The sequence below is a fragment of the Lytechinus variegatus genome, chromosome 6 (genome assembly GCF_018143015.1).
Source record: "Lytechinus variegatus isolate NC3 chromosome 6, Lvar_3.0, whole genome shotgun sequence".
Taxonomy (NCBI): Eukaryota; Metazoa; Echinodermata; class Echinoidea; order Temnopleuroida; family Toxopneustidae; genus Lytechinus; species Lytechinus variegatus.
In genome coordinates, this window is record NC_054745.1 from 46,484,135 (window position 1) to 46,508,121 (window position 23,987).

The following is a 23,987-nucleotide window of genomic DNA, read 5'->3' on the forward strand; positions in this document are numbered from 1 at the left end:
TCATTAACCTTAAATGACCTTTGATCTTGGTCATGTGACCTGAAACACGCCCATGATATTCAGGGATACATGGTTGCTCGTATGTCCAAACTTCAACTATATCCAAAAACTTTAAAAGTTATGACAATTCCACAAATACCCCCAACATGGCCGAAGTTGGTTGACCCTAAATGACTTTTGACCTTGGTCATGTGACCTGAACCTCAGGCAGGATCTTCAGTGATACACCATAACTCTCATTTATAAGTTTCATGAACAAGGTCCATATACTTTCAAAGTTATGATGACATTTCAAAACTTTAATCTTGATTAAGATTCAATGTTAACAATGCCGGCATGTTTCCCAAATGAAGCACCATTGTTTGAACTATGATGAAATGCAAGGATTAGTAAGCATGATTCCTGTAGCGATGAGAAAAGCAATACAAATCCTTTAATAAATTCATGGCTAAGCTTTCTTTAATTACGCTTTAAATTTTAGATCCAGGTAATATTGTGCACTAAGAAACAGAAGTTATAAGTGCCTTTATACAAATGTTATTATCATTATTATCAGCTAATTGAACAAAGAATATATGACTGAATTTTCCACGTGAGGCAAGGAGGTTTATTGCTCATAAATATTGATTCCATTCAGGAAAACGGAGTAAATTGTTTCCTTATGAACTGGTCAGAACTCACCATGTACATTTGAATTTTTATTTTGTATGTACTTCTTACTGCAAACGCATTTTAAACAGATTGAGAAGTTCATCTGAGCTCCTTAGCTGTACACTAAGCCAGACGCATGTTGTTAGTGCCTTGCAGGTCTGGTGTGTGTGCCTCAAGATAAAATGGATCATACTTATTCAGGGTGTATAGATCTAAGAGAAGAAATCTTAAGGCAACCGCACGCCTTACGGCTGCTCGCGATCCGATTTTGGAACAAATCCCATTTTGCTAGTATTCTGAGAATATGAATGGAACACATTTTATTACAGGTTGAAATTAATTGAAAGAATATTAATATAACCATTTTGAAAGATTGCAAGCCTTTATTTTGGAATAAAGGCCAATTAAGTTTCAAATCGTAGCTAACCGTACAACCGCTATGACATCATAACAACTAGATATCAAATTTACTTTTATTCTAAGAAAGATGATAGCATATTCACAGATTTGAACATATGTATTCGTACAATGATTTAGAACATTATACAGTAAGGTATTTCATGTCTCAATATTAGCATCAAATTATACTACGTGTTATTCTAGTCACGGACCAATCATAAGGTGTGCCTTTAAATGTATGGATGAAAGAGATATGCTGAGATTCAATTCACAAAGACGTCTAGTTGTGACCATAGACTGATTAGACCGATATAGATCCATTTCTGAAGTCGGTTTTTCCAATGAGGCAGTTGATGAGGACTGGTTTGCCTTTCTTACTGATCTCCTGAGCTTCAATCAGCTTCTGATGTATCTCATCTTTAGATTCATTTGTTAACTTGATACCTACGCCACCAATTCCTTCAACCGCCTTGTCATAGTCACAGAACTGTCAGGAAAATTATTTTCAAAAAGAGTTAAGAAAGAATAAATCATATGGAACAAGTTAGTTTGTTTGAAAACATAATACTGAAAGAATATGATAATAAAAAGTTTTAGTAAAATTGGACACACATTTGGATGTGCTATGGCAATCCTCACATTGGCAATGCAAATAAGATTTGTGATGTCACACTCTCCCCTTTAGACTCAAGTAATCTCATAAAATAAAAATACCAGATCTTGCAATAGACTAGATAAGAGACAACTGAAATAAAATAAGTACTAATAAGGGTAATTGGGAAAATGTACGGCATCAGAGATGTTGGTGACATGGGATGGTATGTAAAGCATTAAAGGGATCCAGCATCAGAGATGTTGGTGACATGGTATGTAAAGCATTAAAGGGATCCAGCATCAGAGATGTTGGTGACATGGGATGGTATGTAAAGTATTAAAGGGATCCAGCATCAGAGATGTTGGTGACATGGGATGGTATGTAAAGCATTAAAGGGATCCAGCATCAGAGATGTTGGTGACATGGGATGGTATGTAAAGCATTAAAGGGATCCAGCATCAGAGATGTTGGTGACATGGTATGGTATGTAAAGCATTAAAGGGATCCAGCATCAGAGATGTTGGTGACATGGGATGGTATGTAAAGCATTAAAGGGATCCAGCAGCAGAGATGTTGGTGACATGGGATGGTATGTAAAGCATTAAAGGGATCCAGCATCAGAGATGTTGGTGACATGGGATGGTATGTGAAGCATTAAAGGGATCCAGCATCAGAGATGTTGGTGACATGGGATGGTATGTAAAGCATTAAAGGGATCCAGCATCAGAGATGTTGGTGACATGGGGTGGTATGTAAAGCATTAAAGGGATCCAGCATCAGAGATGTTGGTGACATGGGATGGTATGTAAAGCATTAAAGGGATACAGCAGCAGAGATGTTGGTGACATGGGATGGTATGTAAAGCATTAAAGGGATCCAGCATCAGAGATGTTGGTGACATGGGATGGTATGTAAAGCATTAAAGGGATACAGCAGCAGAGATGTTGGTGACATGGTATGGTATGTAAAGCATTAAAGGGATCCAGCATCAGAGATGTTGGTGACATGGGATGGTATGTAAAGCATTAAAGGGATCCAGCATCAGAGATGTTGGTGACATGGGATGGTATGTAAAGCATTAAAGGGATCCAGCATCAGAGATGTTGGTGACATGGGATGGTATGTAAAGCATTAAAGGGATCCAGCATCAGAGATGTTGGTGACATGGGATGGTATGTAAAGCATTAAAGGGATCCAGCATCAGAGATGTTGGTGACATGGGATGGTATGTAAAGCATTAAAGGGATCCAGCATCAGAGATGTTGGTGACATGGGGTGGTATGTAAAGCATTAAAGGGATCCAGCATCAGAGATGTTGGTGACATGGGGTGGTATGTGAAGCATTAAAGGGATCCAGCAGCAGAGATGTTGGTGACATGGGATGGTATGTAAAGCATTAAAGGGATCCAGCATCAGAGATGTTGGTGACATGGGGTGGTATGTGAAGCATTAAAGGGATCCAGCATCAGAGATGTTGGTGACATGGGGTGGTATGTAAAGCATTAAAGGGATCCAGCATCAGAGATGTTGGTGACATGGGATGGTATGTAAAGCATTAAAGGGATCCAGCATCAGAGATGTTGGTGACATGGGATGGTATGTAAAGCATTAAAGGGATCCAGCAGCAGAGATGTTGGTGACATGGGATGGTATGTAAAGCATTAAAGGGATCCAGCATCAGAGATGTTGGTGACATGGGATGGTATGTAAAGCATTAAAGGGATACAGCAGCAGAGATGTTGGTGACATGGTATGGTATGTAAAGCATTAAAGGGATCCAGCATCAGAGATGTTGGTGACATGGGGTGGTATGTAAAGCATTAAAGGGATCCAGCATCAGAGATGTTGGTGACATGGGGTGGTATGTGAAGCATTAAAGGGATCCAGCAGCAGAGATGTTGGTGACATGGGATGGTATGTAAAGCATTAAAGGGATCCAGCATCAGAGATGTTGGTGACATGGGATGGTATGTAAAGCATTAAAGGGATCCAGCATCAGAGATGTTGGTGACATGGGATGGTATGTAAAGCATTAAAGGGATCCAGCATCAGAGATGTTGGTGACATGGGATGGTATGTAAAGCATTAAAGGGATACAGCAGCAGAGATGTTGGTGACATGGTATGGTATGTAAAGCATTAAAGGGATCCAGCATCAGAGATGTTGGTGACATGGTATGGTATGTAAAGCATTAAAGGGATCCAGCATCAGAGATGTTGGTGACATGGGATGGTATGTGAAGCATTAAAGGGATCCAGCATCAGAGATGTTGGTGACATGGGATGGTATGTAAAGCATTAAAGGGATCCAGCATCAGAGATGTTGGTGACATGGGATGGTATGTAAAGTATTAAAGGGATCCAGCATCAGAGATGTTGGTGACATGGGATGGTATGTAAAGCATTAAAGGGATCCAGCATCAGAGATGTTGGTGACATGGTATGGTATGTAAAGCATTAAAGGGATCCAGCAGCAGAGATGTTGGTGACATGGGATGGTATGTAAAGCATTAAAGGGATCCAGCAGCAGAGATGTTGGTGACATGGGGTGGTATGTAAAGGGATCCAGCAGAGAAGAGGAGCAAACATATTGTTGAGAGGAACAATCTAAAGCAAGTTTCAGCAAAATCAGTTTTAGAATAAGCGAGTTATGGAAGTTTGAAAAGTCTTGTTGTACTTTCTATGGGGATCCTCAGATTGGCAAACATGCTTCAAAATGGCTGATTTTGTGGAAAACCCTCCATTTGTTTTGTACACATTTTCCCCTTCATTTTAAATGTGCATACTCACATCATCTCCTCCTGGCCTTGACATATGTGGTGTAAATTATATTTTCCCAATACATATTTTATGCTCAGAATGAGGCAATATGTAATTTTAAAGATAATAGGGAAAATCTGAAAAATGGTGTATAAAACAAGTGGAGATTTGTCCACAAAACCAGCCATTTTAAAGCATGTTTGCCAATTTGAGGATCCCCATAGGAAGTATAAGACAAATGTATTTCATCCCTATTCGACACTTGTTAAGTTTAAAGAAAAATTGAAGTCATTGAAACCAGATGGATTCATGTAAAAGAGAAAAATCAAGCAAAAGACCAAGAAAGTTATGAAATTTAGAATTTGGGAACATTAAAGGAAACCAAAACCCAATATAAGAAACAATCTTATTGAAAGAGTAAAATAAGAGGAACAATTTAAAACAAGTTTCATCAAAATTAGTTGTGAAATAAGCAAGTTATGCATGCTTAAAAAAAGCATATGAACACAATGAATGAATCCCTTGAGGATAAACTTCCATTGACTGTTAAAATACTATAGTCTACAGTTCTTAGTACTTACAGCTAGATCACAGCTAACTCTTGATCCTAATATTGGGACCTGTTCCCTACAGATCTGAGTCCAACAAGCATCGTTGCCAATCACTGCAATAACAGGTGTGTTATGACGGCTGTACGTATCAAACTCAATCAAGCTATAACCTAATGATCCATCACCATAAACAATCCAGATGTTGGCATCAGGGTTGCAAAGTTTGGCACCAAGAGCAAAGCCACCACCGACGCCAAGAGTCCCAAATGCACCAGGATCTAACCACTTTAGAGGACCTCTTGGTCTGTGTAAGAAAACCAACACCAGTTATACACCAACTGAAAAAGTAAATTGACGGATTATATGCTAAAAATTAGAATAACTAATATTAAGACAAGATGTAACAACTCACTTTGCCAATTCTCTCATTTTTCACAGCTTATCAGCTGAATATTTGCTGTACAAACATTCATTTTTACTGACATTGAAAATGAACATCACTCATCACCCAGTGCACCATCTCATCCATTAATAGATATCCTCCGAAAATTCATTTTGCCCAATCGATCGTGGGACCGGCAGTGCCAGATTGATGAAGCTCTATCCCTCCATTCATTGGGCACAAAATAGGGTAGCAGCAACTCGCAGCTTTAACATCTTTTGGTCTGATGCGGCCAAGATTTGAACTTCTGACCGCCCAGATGGATGCCCTTCCAACACACCGGTCTTACCAAATAATTGTTATCTATCACATACAATGCACAAAAATTCATCTGGTAAGCAGTAAGAATAAATGAAACTTGCAATGTTATATTTTTCATCTGCATAGCTTTCCAATATTTCTTTGGGCTTCCAATAGTCTTTAGTACTATGGCCAATTTGAATAGAATTTCAATGTCAGCTTTTACAGAAAATTGAATACATTTGTTATAAACTAGGATAAAAGACGATTTATTTAGGGCTTTTCTTGGTTAGTGTTTGCTATTGTGCTAGCTCCAATTACCAATTTTTTTTACATGTGATGCACTTGACAGTGAGATTTAGCTAAAAAATTCAAATTAAGATTACAAATTTCTAGCAAATATGAAATGGATACACTGAACAATTTTTCAAAAATGTCAAATAAATATCAGCAGCATAATAAAATATTGCTAAACACTACCAATTAATATTAATGTATTATTGGAGCATCAGCAGTATTGCCTTAACTATTTCATCATAATCATCATCATCTCAATACATTACTAACCTTAGTATATAAGCAGCACTTCCAACAAAGTCTCCGCCGTCTGCTACAATTACACTATTATCTTCCATTACATCTTCAACCTGGTATAAAACATTTAGAGGATTCAGATATCTATCTGCTTTCTCCGATGCCTTCGTTCTACAAAATAAAATTGTTGAGATTTGAGTTGGTTGAGATTAATGCAAATGAGAACCATCAGCAGTGCAAAAAATTAAAAACACAAATATTGTTGATTTTTCCATCCATTTTTTTTCAGTTTGTTTCGGAAGAATATGCAAAGATTCACTGCTCAGAATTATTACTCACATCTTGACTCCCAACATTGAAAACATAATAGCTTTAGTATGTGTCAACCATTTGTGTACAGCCCTCCATGTTTGCTTGTGAATAATACTTATGCAAGACATCAAAATAAATAAATTACTATGTGACATGATTGACCTAAGATCCAAGTGACAACTTGTTGCAATCATATCTTAGTGCAATTGCACTGCACAGTGTGTGCTTGCCTTAAAGGATGCTCTGATCTGAAGGCATTTATATCTCAATAAACTGAGTAAATTTCACAAAGCAAAATGCTGAAATCTTGATCAAACTTGGATAACAAAGTTACTGAATTTTAAAAATTTGCACTATTCCAGTGAAACAGTTCCAGGCATGTCTTGATGAATATTCATTAGATTGGCCGATGATGTCATTTGTTATACCAAGGTTTTTTACCTGACTGCTAAGAAAGCAACCAAGGGACCGACAGCTTAAGGTCCTCTCTGAGGGACCTGCTAATGAGGATAAATGCCTTACCAAAGGGTACTAGCGCACCACTCGGGAATCGAACCCGGGTCACTGGAATCCGAAACCCCAGCTCTACCAAATGAGCTATCGCGCCTCCTCATATGAAATTAGGTTTATTCAAATTCTCTCTACCAAGAACTAAAACAATTGGATTGACACTGATTGAAAGTGGGGATATGACATCATCAGCCCACCTAGCAAGTCCAGGATTTGGGAATAGAAAGGGAGCATCGGCAAATTGTAAATAGAGGGCGCGGAGATTAAAATAAAAAGGCATCCTTTCCCTGCCCCCTCCCACCCCCACCTAGATCAACCATTGAATGATAGAAACATTGTAGATAACTTCTTTATTTGTTATCTGATTTTGATGAAATTTTTAGCAGTTTGCTCTGTGATTTTTTAAAATTAATTTGGATATAAATATCTTCAGCCCGAAGCATCCTTTTAAATCTTACAATCATTTCAGGCACACTCAGATATAGCAGCCTCTCTTAATACTGAGGAAGTTAACACTAAAGGATTATTGAGTTAATACACTTTACTAAAAATACAAAAGAGTAGTGAGCAGATTTACAAATGAACTCAACTTGATGATCACTGGATATTAGTATCAAATCCAGGATAATGGATTAGATTGAGAGCACCAGTAAATAGTAAATTTGAAAATAGAGGGGGGGGGTGCAGATTAAAATAAAGTGGGTTGTGCATCCTATCCCTGCCCCCCCCCCCCCCCCCCCCTCCCCCCTGGATCAACCATTGAATGATAGAAACATTGTAGATAAAGCTGCCTCTTGATGAATAAAAGGTGTAAGATATACTATTGTTACCAGCTGAATAGTGAGTAAGCCCAGACAACAATTCATGAATATTCATTGTCTTTATACATCTTACCTTGATTTTGATTGGCCAAGGAGCAAAGGTGTCTTACTGTTACTATGGTAACTGTCAAATGAACATTTAGTAAATCCTTTTATGAAACGCTCCCCTAATCCCTGCTGTATAGAAGTTTAAAACCCTTACTTAATAATCTTGTGTGCATTCTGTATATCTAATAGCTAAAAACTTGACCAGTGTACACTTATTTCAGTGCACTTCAAAGTTTAGATACTGTTTATAGAATCTGAATATGGAAAGCATACTTACAGATTAGCTGTTTCTTTTTCTTGATCACGATCTCTGAGTGTTTGAATCCAATCTTCATTACATGTATATGAACCTAGACCTTTCTGAATCTCAACTAAATAACTGGCTGGATCACCCTGGATGGCTAGTGTGGGCTTCCAAAATAGATCAGTATTCTAGTAGAGAAATATACAACATCAGCTTGGTCAAACACCCAACAATAATATAATATTGACTGGCCTCGAGGGAACATAAAATAAATATCCCACAACAGAATCATATTGGCACAGGTCTTTAGGCAAGGGGAATGTTCACAAAGCGAGTCAATCAATCATTTCATTATAATCCACACTATCTGCACTCAACCCAGGTTTATAGGTAAATAGGTACCGGCAGGAAATAATTCCTCAAAAAGCTGTGTCCACCTGAATCAGTAGCCTAGCTTAGCTGGGTGATAATAATAGCAGAGCCCATTGGGAGAAGTTTTCGGAACATACATGTAAGTGGCTACCCTAGGTAAATATACCATTATTATCAATCCAAATCAGGCAAATTCATGAAAATTGAGATATCCTTAAACAATAGGCTACGATAAAATTATGTAATAGATTGTTGGTGAATGGAATAATAAAGATGTGAATCTATTTGTATGGGTATTCATATGTCAAGATGCAAGACCCAAGGAAATACAAAGGTATGTTTGTGCAATATCTCTGTATGCAGAGTCTTTATAGACCAAGCAAAGTAGAAATATTATACCCCACTTATTAAAACATTCATGAAAATCAGGAAATATAGATCAGATGTCTGATAGGGATGTGTATTAATAAGGAAAGTCTCCTACCATTATAGTAATCCATTTGAATCAAGTTCAAATTATTTTTACCACAATTATACTGAGATCACACTACTGTATAAGCTGTTATTTTCGCGGGGGTTTTATTTTCGCGGATTTCGTGAATTGCCCATTGGCCGCAAAATTTAACAACACGCGAAAATATTGACACATTTCATAGTCAGTGTCAATATCCCCAACAGCAAAGCTTTGCTATTGAAAACATCCTGTGTAGTGAGTAACTAAAGATATGCTCCTCTACATGTACAAAAAATAAGGCTTAGAAGTAAAGTTAGTGATTCAAAAAGTTAGCATGAATTTCACTTTTTTAATTTCTCAAACAAAATCAGAGCCTGAACTATTTTCTTACATTATTTTATCAATATTTATTCACATCACTGTAATATCAAAATATATTTTCCATGAAATAATTTGATTTTATTGTCATCTGATTGTCTCTATACACACGTATGGCAGCTATTTGCATGCTCATTAAGTACCATAAGTCACATGAACAGAGCTTTTGCAGGTGAAGATTCTGTTCACAAAATTCCACATTTTTGCACATTTACCAACTTTTTGAAAATGAATCGAACAAAGCAAAAATTACAAAGATTGCTTAACCCTATAGATTACAGATCAAACTGGCATGATGAATTTTCAGATCTAAAGGTTAAAAAAGTGAGATTTAAGCCACCTTTTCCCCCAATTTGTAACTGTTTTTACAGGGACATATTTATGTACAAAAGACACATCAACATGAGGACTTTGAGGAGTGCAGAATTGCACATGATTTGCACTAGAATTTAACAACCTGCAAAAATATTGGGAACCCCCGCAATTCGCAAAAAATTCTGTACACAAAAATAACAGCTTGTACAGTATTAAACAACAGACTATGTATTTGCAATGTTTGGTTAGTAAATGTGTGTGATTAGTAGCTATTTGATATAAGAAAGGAAAGGGAGAAACCTTGTAAAGTTGTTCCTTGTTACGATTGATAGCAATGATCTTTGATTTCCTGCTTAATGATCGGCCATAATTCAGACGGAAATCACACACAGATCCTTCAAAGAAAAAAAAGAAAAGATTTCGTAAAAATTTGTAATTACTAACAAAAGTAATAACACATATAAATACTTTGCATATATAATACTTAAAAGTTACTGAAGTCTCTTAAGCACTACAATAATGCAACAGTATTACCCTGGCTTTATCCCATTTCCAGAACACCGATTTATTCAAAATCATAGCTTTTTTCCAACCAAATACTGATTCAATTTTTATTGACACTTGGAGAGTACACCACACCCCCCCCCCCCCCTCCAATTCAATGTTTATAATTCAGGATTATACCAACTTCAACCCTAAACTCAGTTTTTAAATTTTGTAATATTACTAACCGGCCAAGATAACAACATCATAGCTTTTTTCCAAGCAAATACTAATTCAATTTTTATTGACATTTAGAGAGTACACCACTATCCCCCCCCCCAAAAAAAAAAGAGAACCCAATTCAATGTTAATAATTCAAGGGTATACCAACTTCAACCCTACACACAGTTTCTAAATTTTTTAATATTACTAACCAGCCAAGATGACAACATCCGCCTCCTTGAGGGCGTCCTTTCTACGTTGTCGAATATGAAGCGGACTATTCCTTCCCAGCATGCCCCTGGCCATACCAGCTAAGAAACATGGGATACCAATGGCCTATATAAAGGCAACAGAAAGCATTTCACAAGATAAGCAAACAGACAAATATTTAGCAATCTCAATGATTAAAGGTCAAGTCCAGCCAAGAAAAATTTTGATTTGAATAAATAGAGAAAAATCAAACAAACATGACGCTGAAAATTTCATCAAAATTGGATGTAAAATAAAAAAGTTACCCCCAGTATGGCATTTGGAAGTTTCGCTTATTTTCACAAAATAGTTATATGCAAAAATTTAGTCACATGCAAAAGAGAGAATCGAAAATGTAAATCACTCAATATTTCTTTGGTTTTTTATTGTTTGAATTATACAATATTTCATTTATTACATATTTGACAATAAGGACCAACTTGACTGAACCATATAGTATTAAACAATGCTAATTCCACATGTTCAGGAAGGAATTAATTGTTGTTTCCATGGACAATGAGGAGAAAATTAGAATATTTAATATAATAAAATACAAAAGAAATAGTGAGTGGATGATGTCATCAGTCTCCTCATATGCATACCGACCAGGATGTGCATATATCTGTTTTGTGAAATTAAACGAAACTTTAAATGTCATAACTTTCTTTAATATTTTACATCCAATATTAATGAAATGGTCAGTATTATGCTTGTAAGATTTTTCTCTTTTCATTCAAATCAACTTTTTGTTGGGATTGATTTTTATGCACTCTAAAACCTTTCCTATGAACATTGATGCATTATATCCCACATGAAATCAGAATTAGAGTATTACTAGTCAATATAAATTTAGTTTTAGCAACTCTTATGAGTACAATTGAGGATACAATCTTAAGATTAGTCATGACTAAATTCATAAGACATCGTTCCTTCTCTTCATTTTCCTCATACATGGAAGGGTTCAAAGAAAACAAAATGAAACACAGCCATGTTCTAATGCATTTATATTATATTGGATGGCTCAGAATGGAATACCAGAAATATTCCAAGATTTCGGGAAAATATTTTATGAATCGCAGATGAGTGGAATATTGGTCCTAACGAGTGGAATATTTCTGGTATTTCATGAAATAAAGCCATCCAATATAAGAGGGAGCAATTTGATTTAAAGAGTCATATCACTTATCACATTATGCCATTTTTACTTCATACTTAGGATCAAGTTTAGTAGTGACATGCGACTTGCACATAGTTCATTATGTCATTGAGGGTAGTTGTGCTCTATGCTGTGCATCGCATTGCTTTCATTGTTGTACACGTTGTAATCACGCATTCGCGCATGCGCCATAAACTGTTGAATAACCTTTTATATTTGATAGCAAATTTTGTACACCGGCCTATAGGATATTCGTCAGATTTCGGTCCTTTTTAGGTATATGCTCTGATACCGCACGGGCAATTGATGCAGACCAAAATATGCATTTTAATGCATCGCTAAAACACTCTAAATCAGTGCTTCTCAACCTTTTCTTACTCGAGGACCACTTTGACTCTCAGATTTTTTTCGAGGCCCACCTCCCAAACTTTAAGAAAAGAAAATATGAATACTTGTCTCGACTCAAAGATCGTCTCGACAATTATAAAGAGCATAATTAGTTCGTATCTTGATGATCTTCTGCTGCAGTAGCGTAATGAGCAAAAAAAAATAAAATTGTATCGTGTACAATTAATAAAATGTTGCGTGCGAGCATGGCGAGCAAGCAAAGGTTTCGACATTTTAATTACAAAAATACAAGTTTATGATAGATTTTGACACAATATTTGAAAAATAATATCATATTTCACCCTTATCCCTTTTCTTTTCTTTCCTTTTACTTTTCATTTGTTACTTGCTCATGAAATATCTGGGGCCAAGAGCCCCCCCCTCCATCTGGACGCAAATGTTCCTTTGTGAATAATATCCAGACTTTCCTCTCGAAACACTCTTTTGGCTTTCCTGCACTCTTCGGATGTTTTGTGTTTAGGTTTCTCTGAAGCTCTGACGGTATAAGCATCTTATTGGACAATCACTTCAGCACATTCGAAACACATTGATTTTGGTTTTGAATCACTGCGCAGTTATGATAAATCCAAATTTAATGTATTCAGGGTCATAATTTTTCGCAGTTACCTTCTGAGACTTTTCAACAGTAGATCAGTGTTTCCCCCCCTCACCCTTTCCGTCCATTTTGATGAAAGTATGTTTCTTGAAATTTGAACATGAAGCTCTTAAGCACATTCGAAACAATCAGTTTGAGAAATAAATACATTTGCAAAGGCCCGGTGAATGGGCGATAATAAACTACATACACAATATGCATGCACTTGAGGCTTGGGCCCCGTTTTACAAAGAGCTACGATTGAGCCGATCATCGTAACTCTATGGAAATCCATCAGCGTCATAATTTTTTTCTACAGGAAATTTGCAAAATGTCCTTTGTAATCAAAGGAGAACACTCCAAATTGTCAAGAAATCAATGAATTTATCGATATGGATTCATGTTTAGAATTTTGTTTGAACAAACATGCATTTCATTTGTTGACTTTGCTGGCTTTCCATAGTTGTGATTGATTGGATCAATCATATCTCTTTTTACAACGGGGCCCTGAGGTTCACATCAAAATTAGATCGAAACCATCATACAATGAATGTGTATATATGTAGGCTATATCACAACATGCTACCTCTAGGAGTGCATTTAGCTCTGTTTGACCCATCACGGAGACCGATCAAACCTATATACCATTTTCGGACATTAAATAGAACATGTTAAATATACTAGAATTTTCCTCCTATTTTTTTTTCTTCTCTGGAGGTTCTCGTTGCCCGCTTGAGAAGCGCTGCTCTAAATAGATGATAATGTAAAATATTGCACGAAAGCCCCATCCTTTTCAATCCTTCTCTCAATATTCTACAGGGGGATATGAAGCCAATTTTCATTGGTGAAAATCTTTGGATAAAGTGGATGGGCAAGTGTTTCTCACAAATAAGTTTGCATGCTTCATTCATAATAATACATGTTTGAAGTTTATGAGTTAAATTATTGTGTGCAGAAGATGACCGAGATCATTAGAGAGTGGAAGGGGAAAGCCACCAATCAGTTCATAATGCCTTAAAATGATCAGTTACTCTTACCTCTAAAGCTGCCCTAAGCTTGTCTACAGGTAAAGGCGGTAGTGTTGATTGACTACCAAGTAATATCAGTAACTCTTACCTCTAAAGCTGCCCTAAGCTTGTCTACATGTAAAGGTGGTAGTGTTGATTGACTACCAAGTAATATCAGCAACTCTTACCTCTAAAGCTGCCCTAAGCTTGTCTACATGTAAAGGCGGTAGTGTTGATTGACTACCAAGTAATATCAGTAACTCTTACCTCTAAAGCTGCCCTAAGCTTGTCTACATGTAAAGGCGGTAGTGTTGATTGACTACCAAGTAATATCAGTAACTCTTACCTCTAAAGCTGCCCTAAGCTTGTCTACATGTAAAGGCGGTAGTGTTGATTGACTACCAAGTAATATCAGTAACTCTTACCTCTAAAGCTGCCCTAAGCTTGTCTACAGGTAAAGGCGGTAGTGTTGATTGACTACCAAGTAATATCAGTAACTCTTACCTCTAAAGCTGCCCTAAGCTTGTCTGCAGGTAAAGGCGGTAGTGTTGATTGACTACCAAGTAATATCACAGGTTTCTTGGCTCTGCTAATAATCTCAATACCCTGTTGAACTATATAAACAGACAAAAACATAGAAATAAATGTTCATTATGTTAGACAAGCCAGCTATTCAAGGAAAGACAGATTCATCCCACTTCAATTCAGCACCAAAGCATACCTACATCATATTCTGACAAAAACTATGTCTGGACCAACCACATTACAGTAGAAACAAAAATAACAAGATGGATTCACAACTGCATGGAGTAAAAAAAACTTCTCCCACTGCCAGATGAAGAATAAATTACACAACTATATGGCCTTGTGACTCAACCAAGTTTGAATTTGAACCATCAAACAGCTTTTCATCAAATCATTTTTCAACAAACTTGCTCAGTTTGTTTGATGGTTTGTTGGTATGTTTGTTATTTTGCTTTTGTTTTTTATTGATTCATTGTGTACATAAGTCAGCACCTGTACGGCTTGAAACACTCGTATAAGGCTTCCTATAAATCATGTTTGTATTATTTTGTAGTAACGTAATATTTTCAGGTATACATGACCTCCGTGACCTTTGACTAAATGACCCCCAAAATCTATTCGTATCAAAGTCCGGTACATAACTGAATTTTCCAGTTGATCCCTTCAATAGTCTTAAAGTTATTTCAGTGTACATTTTATGTAATGACCTTGTGACATACGACCTTTGATAAAAAGAAACCAAAATCTTATCAAATCATCTTCACTCCCTTATGAATACATGGGCCAAGTTTAAAGTAGAGCCCTCAAATACTTCTTTAGTTATCTACTTACCTTGAAGGGGTGTGGCTAGAGGCTGATTTACAGGCAAGGGGGAGGGGTCTCGTTTGTCAAAGGCTCCAGCAAAGATATTATTAACAAATGTCATGATGTACCTAAAAATAAGAGAACTTGTCATGGTAAAAATTAATGCATTTTACATGTACTTGCGAGCATGTTAACATGGTGAAAATATCATGGTTGACAACAGTCTCAGCATTTCATGAAACATTTGGCATTTAGACAAAGCCGCTCTGATGTGATGTTTATACATGTATAATCATTATTATTATTCATTCGACCAATATAAGGTGAGATAAAACCAGCTTGACTCAAGCTTTCAACTGAGACTGATAATGAGTAGCTTAACCAGTTTACAATGTTATTAACCAAGACTTAAACTGAGACTAATAATGAGTAACTTACCAGTTTACAATGTTATATCAACCAAGCCTTAAACTGAGACTGATAATGTGTACATGTAACTTACCAGTTTAAAATTTTATTAAACAAGACAAACTGAGACTGATAATGAGTAACTTACCAGTTTACAATGTTATTAACAAAGCCGGATTGTTTGCCTTTCGCTGCTACTTCTCTCAAAACTAGTTCATAACTATAAAGAACATCAATAGGCAACTCAATGAAAACTGGCCCTGTAAAACAAATTAGAAATGCAGAAACTATTAACAGAGTAACAATCAGATTTAATATTAAGGACATGCACACTTGACATTCATGTACCTGTACATATTCTGATCTACATGTACCTGATGATACTGTGTATACATTTATTCTAAGCTAGTGTAAAGCTACTATGCTAATGGTGAGATGTTGATAGACAATAGCATTGGTAGGGTAGAAACTTGACATTAACAGATATTGGTAGCACCCTCCATGGAGTATTGTAGTACAGAATGAAGAGAGTGAGGATCAAACAACAATCATTAATATCAGGTAAGTGATGGAAAAAGCTGTAATCAATGTGGAGGCTGAAGCTAAAATACTAAATATGGTAGGGGAAGGCGGGGTAAGTTGAGCCATTATTTTGTTTTTTGCATGTTAGGACTGATATGGCTAATAATCTTGTACAAGTACCTTGCCGTAAAATTTAATTATTTGGAAACATTTTTTTACCAATATTTCTATGCCCACACTGAAAGGCAACGTCAATTTGACAAAATAGAAGTCAAATGGATCAACTTGCCCTACTAATGGGGTAAGTTGAGCCAGCTTCTGGGCTAAGTTGAGCCACAAAAAAAATGTAAAAAGGCTATGGGGCAAGAACCAGCATAACTTTCATTTTAAAAGTATTTTCACTTGGTAGTTCTCTACAACTACTAAAACGAGTTCTGTCTTGTGACGTTCTTTCTGCCTGCACATCAATTGTTTTTTAAGATGTGTTTGTTTTTATTACCATATGAATAACCATGGTTCAACTTGCTCCATGTTAGCTAGCTCAACCTACATGTACCCTTGTTAGTCAAAACATGCACGCATCCACATATTACTTATTCACTTATCATGTAAAAGACTGAAATGAGGAGCCATACCTGGACTATTGTCATCTCATGTCCTTTAAAGATGCATAATGTGGATAAAATGCACTTATCTGTTTTACATTCATACTTTTTGGCTAAAATTTTTTTTTTTCCTCTGAAAAACTATTTTCTGTTTCAATGTTGAAAACAATGTGGAGTTAGATGTTATGCAATGGGTCATCAATATAATCACCATCAAAATGTCTGACCTTTAATTCAAACTGGCCTGGGAGTAGTGGCTCAACTTACCCCACCTTCCCCTACAGAGGTAATACATGTAGGTCTAATGCAGCAAGACTAAGATCTGTTCTTTCTTGTCTTGCTTCTGTTGATTTTTTTTTACTGTGTTTACGTGATATTTTTTTTTATTCCTTAAAATGCAATACAATCTTAGATAAGAAAATCCTGACTATTAAAAGTAAGATGAAATCTCTGCAACAACTGAATGAAGTCTAAAACTAATCAATTTCATTAGCATAACAATATTCATTCATAGCAGAGATATTAGCAGCAGCTCCTTCAAAATCACAAAGAGGAGTTGAAGGATATGACTACAGCTGTTAAGGCCTGTATTCTGAAGTCTAGTTTTAATAACTTTATACATGTAGGTCACAGGAAGCCAAATGTTTCCTGCATTCAAAGTGCTCTTTCATGCTTCAAGAACAAAAAATATAATTAATTCAATTATTATTCCCAGTTATAAATGATCTGAGTGAGCTGATAAAATGAACCAGAGTAAAAGCTAACATACCTGGTGTACCTGACTGTGCTACCTGTATTGCTCTTCTCATAGCTGGTATGATATCTCTTATCTGTGATATTGAAATACATATCTTGCATAGTGGTTTAAACAATGCCATTTGGTCAATATCTTGGAGTGCTCCACGACCCTATAAAAGAATAAAATAGTGTATACAGAAATTATTAATACAGCATGTCATAGGAGCAAATACTTCAAATTAAAATACCTATCATAAAATCTATTCAATGATGAAACAGAAATGTATAGCCTTACTTGTAAATTGTGATGTCATGCATACATGATTATGAAAGGTTAGTAACTTTACCTGATTATTAAGAGGGCATGAATGCTTGTTCATGAAACAAACAACCCCCTGAACATATTTTTGTGATAAACGTGTAACATGACATGTTCACACTCCAATATTTCAAGACCTTCAAGTCTCATGCAATTTTCAAGACCAAATCACAAACATGGGACGAACATGGGAATACGCTCCAAATTTCACAACATTTTGCAGGTGCACGTCAGACCAAACTAGCACAAAAACATGATTTTATGCACAGATCTTTTAATTAGTACGTAGACCCGAAAGATAAATTTATCATTTTTTAATTTTAATGATTAAAATCAATTGATCTCAAACTCAAGCAAAATAGTCCAAATTAATTTCATTAAGTCTTGCTATATTTCATAACACTTTTTTCAAATTCTGAAAGAGGGTGTAACATCCAAACTGATGCTGATTTGAGGATCAAAAACAAATTTATAAAAATAATAAAATATTCTTTAAATATTTGATTAAGTTTAATCTATGATTTCAATCAATGTTAAACTGCCATTCAAGACTGTAATGACGGCACAAACACGGGCATTCGCTGGTCTAGATTATAGGCTAGTGTTGGTACTGAAATCGTAATACGGTATAAGATTTCCCCCCCCAAAAAAAAAAAAAATCAATAAATAAATGAATAAAATAATCTAAAAAAATAGAAATGATAACTCCTACATGTACTAGATTCATCAGAATAGCAACTGCATGATAAGTTTGGTGATACATTGATCACTTGGTCTTGGTCAACACTGAAAGTTCAAAGATCAAATCATCAATTGTACAGTATTTAATCTATTCTCTATCTTTTCACACAAACAGAACACAGATTGTATAATAACCTTTGAACGATACTCAGTATTCAATGCTTCTAATGTCAAGATATCATCTAAAACCAATTTGAACAAATAATATTGAAATCTCTTTTTAGATCAGTAGTTTTATCAATAAGCTCTTTATAATGAATTCAAATGAAGAAGTTTGCCATGATGCAAAGTATAAAGTTCTATGAAGATTTAGCACATCCATAGAATCAGTGAATATCATAGCTTTAGTATTTTGATGTCATATGGCTACAAATCATTTTTTCTTGACATTAAGAATACATGTACATCCCTCCCTGATCTCTAACATTACCCACTTTAGAAAAAAGCATTTCTTCATTAGTAAGGTTTTTGTGCAAGCATCAAATTTTTGAATAATTCATTGACGTATTTATCACTAGCTTTATTTATTTTTTTGATAGCATTCACCCCTCCTAAGAACGAATTCACCCATAACTTACCTTTAATAATGTACCTGCGGCTCCTCCCATTAAGATAAGAGGGGATTCTGCCATCTGTGCATTCTTGACTGCTGTGATAGTATTAGTAAGACCTGGTCCTGCTGTAACAATAGCAGCTCCAATCACCCCAGATAGTCTAGCTACAGCATCAGCTGCAAACACTGCTGTCGCCTAAACATACAGGTAGTATTAGAAGGGCACTACAACATGTATGTATACAGTGCATCCCAGAAAAAAGGAAACTGGGATTCCCATGTTTTTATTCTTCAAAGACAAATGATTTATGATATCATTTACATTTATAATTCAATCATTTCTCTTTATTTTGATACCTAATGAGACGAACACTTCACATATTAATGAGCAAGATGAGTTTGAAATTTTAATGTCAAAACCAGGTTGCCCAGAACAATTTGACAAGATTGGTTTGTGATACGATCGTGATTATTCAACAATGAATTGGCTCATTAGCATTTCTTTTGTATGCTTTAAGATTCTCTATATACTAATCCCTGAAGAGAGTGGATTCAGATTCACACGTGAGTTTCTACGCAAATCGCTTCTCAAATTTATTGTTTATATCTGCCATGCGTGAACAATTTCCTAAGCTGCTGGTTTAAATTAGAGACGAGATTCTAATCTTGCCATGTGTATCAAATTAATAGTAAAAGCATGTTTAATAATTGTTAAATCTATCTCTAACTATCACATCAATGATGTGGAGCTCATCCGAAGCTCTCGCAACAAAATTTAACACAATTTTAATTTCAGCCCAGTTGACACTGTAGTGAATTATATTGGTGACAGAAATTGAGGATATAGAATTGAAATTGATGAAGAAATTACATAGAAGCATATTTTGTGATCTATGAATAAATTTCATATAAATTAAACATAATAATTTTCTAGTAAAATTTTTTCTAAAGTCTGTGTAGAACCTTGGTGAACCTCATGTAGCTCTCATGGTACAAAAATAATCAAAATCAATAAACAAATAAATAAGTATTTTTTATGAGTTTTGAAAATATATGAATAACTTAGCATATTCAATGAGTTTCAAAATTCTGTGTTGAAATTTTGTATTGACACCACCTAGAGCTATCATATAAAGCAAACAAAATTGAACGATTTTGTGTCTCGCCCACTTATGAAAATAACCAAAAATATCTTGATTTGCGAGGGCACGCAACAGAATTGTATTAAAACTTCATTGTGAAATGACTGGGATGGAATAACACTTGTCATCATAAAGAGTCTTGCCTGTAAACTTTAATATTGACCTTAAAATAACCTTTGACCGTACCATGTGTCCTCCAAAGACAATACCTGTAGATCTACCATCTCAGTTTGGTTGAAAAGTGATTTACGGTTGCAGAATTGTGTCATAAGAGAGTCTTGCCTGTAAACTTTAACGTTGACCTGAAAATGACCTTTGACCCTACCATGTGACCTCCGACTGCAGCATAACATCAAACTTCATAGTGAAATGACTGGGATGGAATAACACTTGTCATTAAGAGTCTTGCCTGTAAACTTTAACGTTGACCTGAAAATGACCTTTGACCCTACCATGTGACCTCCAAAGACAATAGCATGCACGTCCCCTAAGTCCATCTACCATCCAAGTTTGGAAGAAAAGTGACTTACGGTTGCGGAGTTATGTGTCATAAGGTTTATGACGGACGGACCACAGACAACGGACAACATTTGGATCCCTAAGTCTCGCCTTCACCTCTGGTGGGTGAGACAAAAGACAAAATTGGTCAACAAATAAAGAAGAAGCATTTTATGTGCATTTTTGAAAATATGAATAAATGATTTTTTTTGTAAAATTTAGCATAAAAATTGTTTAAGTCAATATTTCAAAATTCTGTGTAGCTCTACCAGATGGAAGCAAAAAAAATCAAAATCGGTCAACAAAGAAGAAGCATTTTTTTTTAATTTTTAACAATGTGCATAAATTACATGTAGCATATTTATTGAGTTTCAAAATTTGGTGTTGAAGTTCTGAATCCCCCACCTAGTGCTATCATATGAAGCAAACAGAATTGAAATCAGACTTGAAATGGTGGAGAAGCATTTTGAAATTGTGGACAGATGACGGACACCACGCCACAGCATAAGCTCAACTGGCCCTTCAGGCCGGATGAGCTAAAAACGGGTTTCCTTTTTTGTGGGACGCACTGATACTTTCAAGATTAATCAATTTTTCATGTTATTAATAGTTTATGATGTTTATTATATTTATTGTAGTTTATGTCATGGTGATGAATGGTGTCAAACTGCGTGGCACTATCATCAATAAGTTTTTTCAAAACTAAACAGGCCTTCATTACCCCGCAGTATGAAATACATAAATTTGTAAAGCAGTTTTTCAAAACTGAACAGGCCTATCCAGCAGTATACCATAAATACAGTGCATATCATTTTCTGTAAATTACTTGAGTATTATGGGAATCTTGTGTTGAGACCCAATGTTGATAAAAATGTCATTCAGGATTTGTGCCTGCTAGGTTTTGAGCTGATGGTCTATATTTAATTGTAAATTGGAGGCTTATTAATTATTTTTCATATATACTTTTGTTGCCCTCTTTTTGATGTAACAAATAATAAGAATGAACAATTTGAAGAAGTTTTATTATCATAAATAGACTGAATAGACTTACCTCATGTCTTGTGTCTATAACCCTTATACCAAGTTTCTCAGCAGAAACATTGACAGGTGATATGTGACCACCACAAAGCGTGAAAAGAAACTTGACTCCATGAGCCTTCAGTGTCTCAGCTACTAACTCTCCTCCTGTACGCTTGCTTGTCTTATCCACCTGCACGTTCAAATGTCAAAAACATGAAATCACTTTCTTGAGTCAAGCAACTACTATCTATTACTCACACTCATCTCAAAAGCCAAATGCCAAAAGAAAAATACTTTTATTTTTCTATAATCCAAATATTATTTTATCCAGATTGGCTGGCTCCTCCAAAAATGCACCTTTAATTGTCTTTGACAAATATACAAATGCTGTGCATCATCATTTTACAATAGACCTATTGTTTGACAACTAAATTAAACCTAAATTAATTAATCAGGCCAATTAGAATGAATAGTCACCCTTTTAATATGAATTTCATCTCTCTTTGCACACAAATGAGCCGTTTTGTTGTCTCTTAATAAGTCATGGCATGGTGTCACAAGTGGATAGTCAAAATTAACATTTTCTGATTTATTATATTCCTAATTTAGTTTAAGGAGCTAGAATAATTTTCAAGGATTTGATTAATTTAGTAAAGCTGTGAAAGCGAGTTCTTTGCAGCGAGCGATCTGTTGTAATATGTGATCACTGTTGTAGAACTCTATTCTTTATGACCGCTTGCCCGTGGTAACATAAATTACGCAAATGAGTTTGGGGTAAAGGTCACGAGCCACACCTGTCGCGTTAGATCGGGCAAGGCTACGTGCGTTTGGTTAGGAACCCGTCATTACGTTTCTTGTGTTTATTCGGAAATGTTCTGTTTCAGTTCTTGCCAGCAAGCTTAAGGAAAGCTAAGATGGTTTATGTTTTCTTGTTTGAAGCCAGTGTTTGCTAATTTCTGTTGTCGAAGATGACACAGCTAAACCTACACTCCAGTTCCAATACATTTCTTTTGCTTGGAAAAAAACTTGGAAAACTCACGTGCGGTGGTAAGCATTCATTGAAATCTTTATTTATTGCTTATCAGAAAATAATGTGTATTTAGAGGTTCTGAATCATTCATCTATTAATACTTATTATACAAGCATGATAGAAAGTATCGCTTATGGTTTAATAGTTTTTGGGAAATGTTATAGTGTGAAAAATTATCTATTATGACACAAGGAATAATTGAATTTTATTGCATTCCTGTTATCGACATTTTCATTGTTTGTTTTTCTAAGCAGAGATAGGATTGGTGTGTATGTATATGAATGCGAGTGGTTGTGCTCAGAGGACATTCAGTAAATCATAATGGTTTTCAAACGAGATTTCTAGATGAAAATTTGAATTATTCTTTCAAACAGAGTTTTACTTGTGGTTTAAAACTGCTGAGAGTATGACGTCAGAAGGACAGTCGAAGCATTCACCGATACACGCAACGTAGACGTCAGAGGGCACTGTCTCCGGTGGGACGCTACGGAATCGTCGAGGAGTCGCCGCGTCGGTGGATCGTGACATTGATATCGTTGGACTGTTGTGTTTTGGCATGCCACATGGACATCGGGCCCATTCTTGAACTTTTTCAGGTTTTCCCCTTGTATGAATGTGCTTGATTGAGTGTTTGGGTGATTTATTTAGATTTCATTTCAGATCAATTTCGCCAAAAAGAAATTCATTGTTTAATTGGATATGGTTAATTTATTGATAATGGAATTTCACTGAGTACATGTATGTGACATCAAAGAACTGATTTCTAATTGAATTGAATGTACTTAAAATAAATTCAAAGTCTTAAAAGTCTATTATTTGATCTCTTGTCCTAAAATCTCCTTCTCTTATTTACGGGTTCCTTAACAGGGCCGTGACACATGGCGATGCTATACCCGTACAGCTTGAATGTGGTCTTAAAAACTTGAGACTTCAAAGAAACATTTCGCGGCATTATCTTTTCACGCTCTGGAAATAAAGCATGGGAGACCATCATGCCCCCCACAGTCCTTACAGGGTTTTAGGTTATATTGAAAGAGAAACAGTTTAAAAATCAATCTAATGAGGATTTAAAAAAATAAAAATATTTAATAGTGTCCTTTGCCCCAAGCATTTTTGCAAATATTTGAATAACGCAACACTTACACTAAACATGAAGGCCAATATTAACAAGCATGCAAGTCACCTTGGAAGGCCATGTACAAGGTTATGGCCTCCAATGCCCTCAGAATAGCCTTGATGCCTAACCAAATATTTGCAGAATTACATTTAGGACAAAATAAGTGCCCTTTTAATTGATGCCCTTTTTAATTGAAATTGAAAAGGTTTTATTCAAAATTATTGCACTTTGCAGCCAAAAG

At 35.7% G+C, this 23,987-nt stretch overlaps 1 protein-coding gene across 3 annotated transcripts in view; it reads right to left on the reverse strand.

Moving 5' to 3' along the window:
* Positions 1-227: 227 nt before the first annotated feature.
* Positions 228-23,987, reverse strand: part of LOC121417545 (2-hydroxyacyl-CoA lyase 2-like) — a 49,720-nt gene continuing 25,960 nt past the window's right edge. The window contains exons 2-14 of one of the 3 annotated variants that reach the window (XM_041611281.1): positions 21,631-21,789; positions 18,965-19,135; positions 17,358-17,496; positions 15,610-15,721; positions 15,081-15,181; positions 14,229-14,338; positions 10,559-10,666; positions 10,357-10,372; positions 9,926-10,020; positions 8,140-8,294; positions 6,205-6,342; positions 4,986-5,259; positions 228-1,537 (exon numbers count right to left, since the gene is read on the reverse strand). In XM_041611281.1, the coding sequence (XP_041467215.1) occupies positions 1,352-1,537; positions 4,986-5,259; positions 6,205-6,342; positions 8,140-8,294; positions 9,926-10,020; positions 10,357-10,372; positions 10,559-10,666; positions 14,229-14,338; positions 15,081-15,181; positions 15,610-15,721; positions 17,358-17,496; positions 18,965-19,135; positions 21,631-21,789 (1,764 nt within the window). In that variant the 3' untranslated portion in view covers positions 228-1,351. Of the gene's footprint in view, positions 1,538-4,985; positions 5,294-6,204; positions 6,343-8,139; positions 8,295-9,925; positions 10,021-10,356; positions 10,373-10,542; positions 10,667-14,228; positions 14,339-15,080; positions 15,182-15,609; positions 15,722-17,357; positions 17,497-18,964; positions 19,136-21,630; positions 21,790-23,987 lie in introns of those variants that run through there. The other 2 variants (XM_041611280.1, XM_041611282.1) reach the window with 2 other exon arrangements.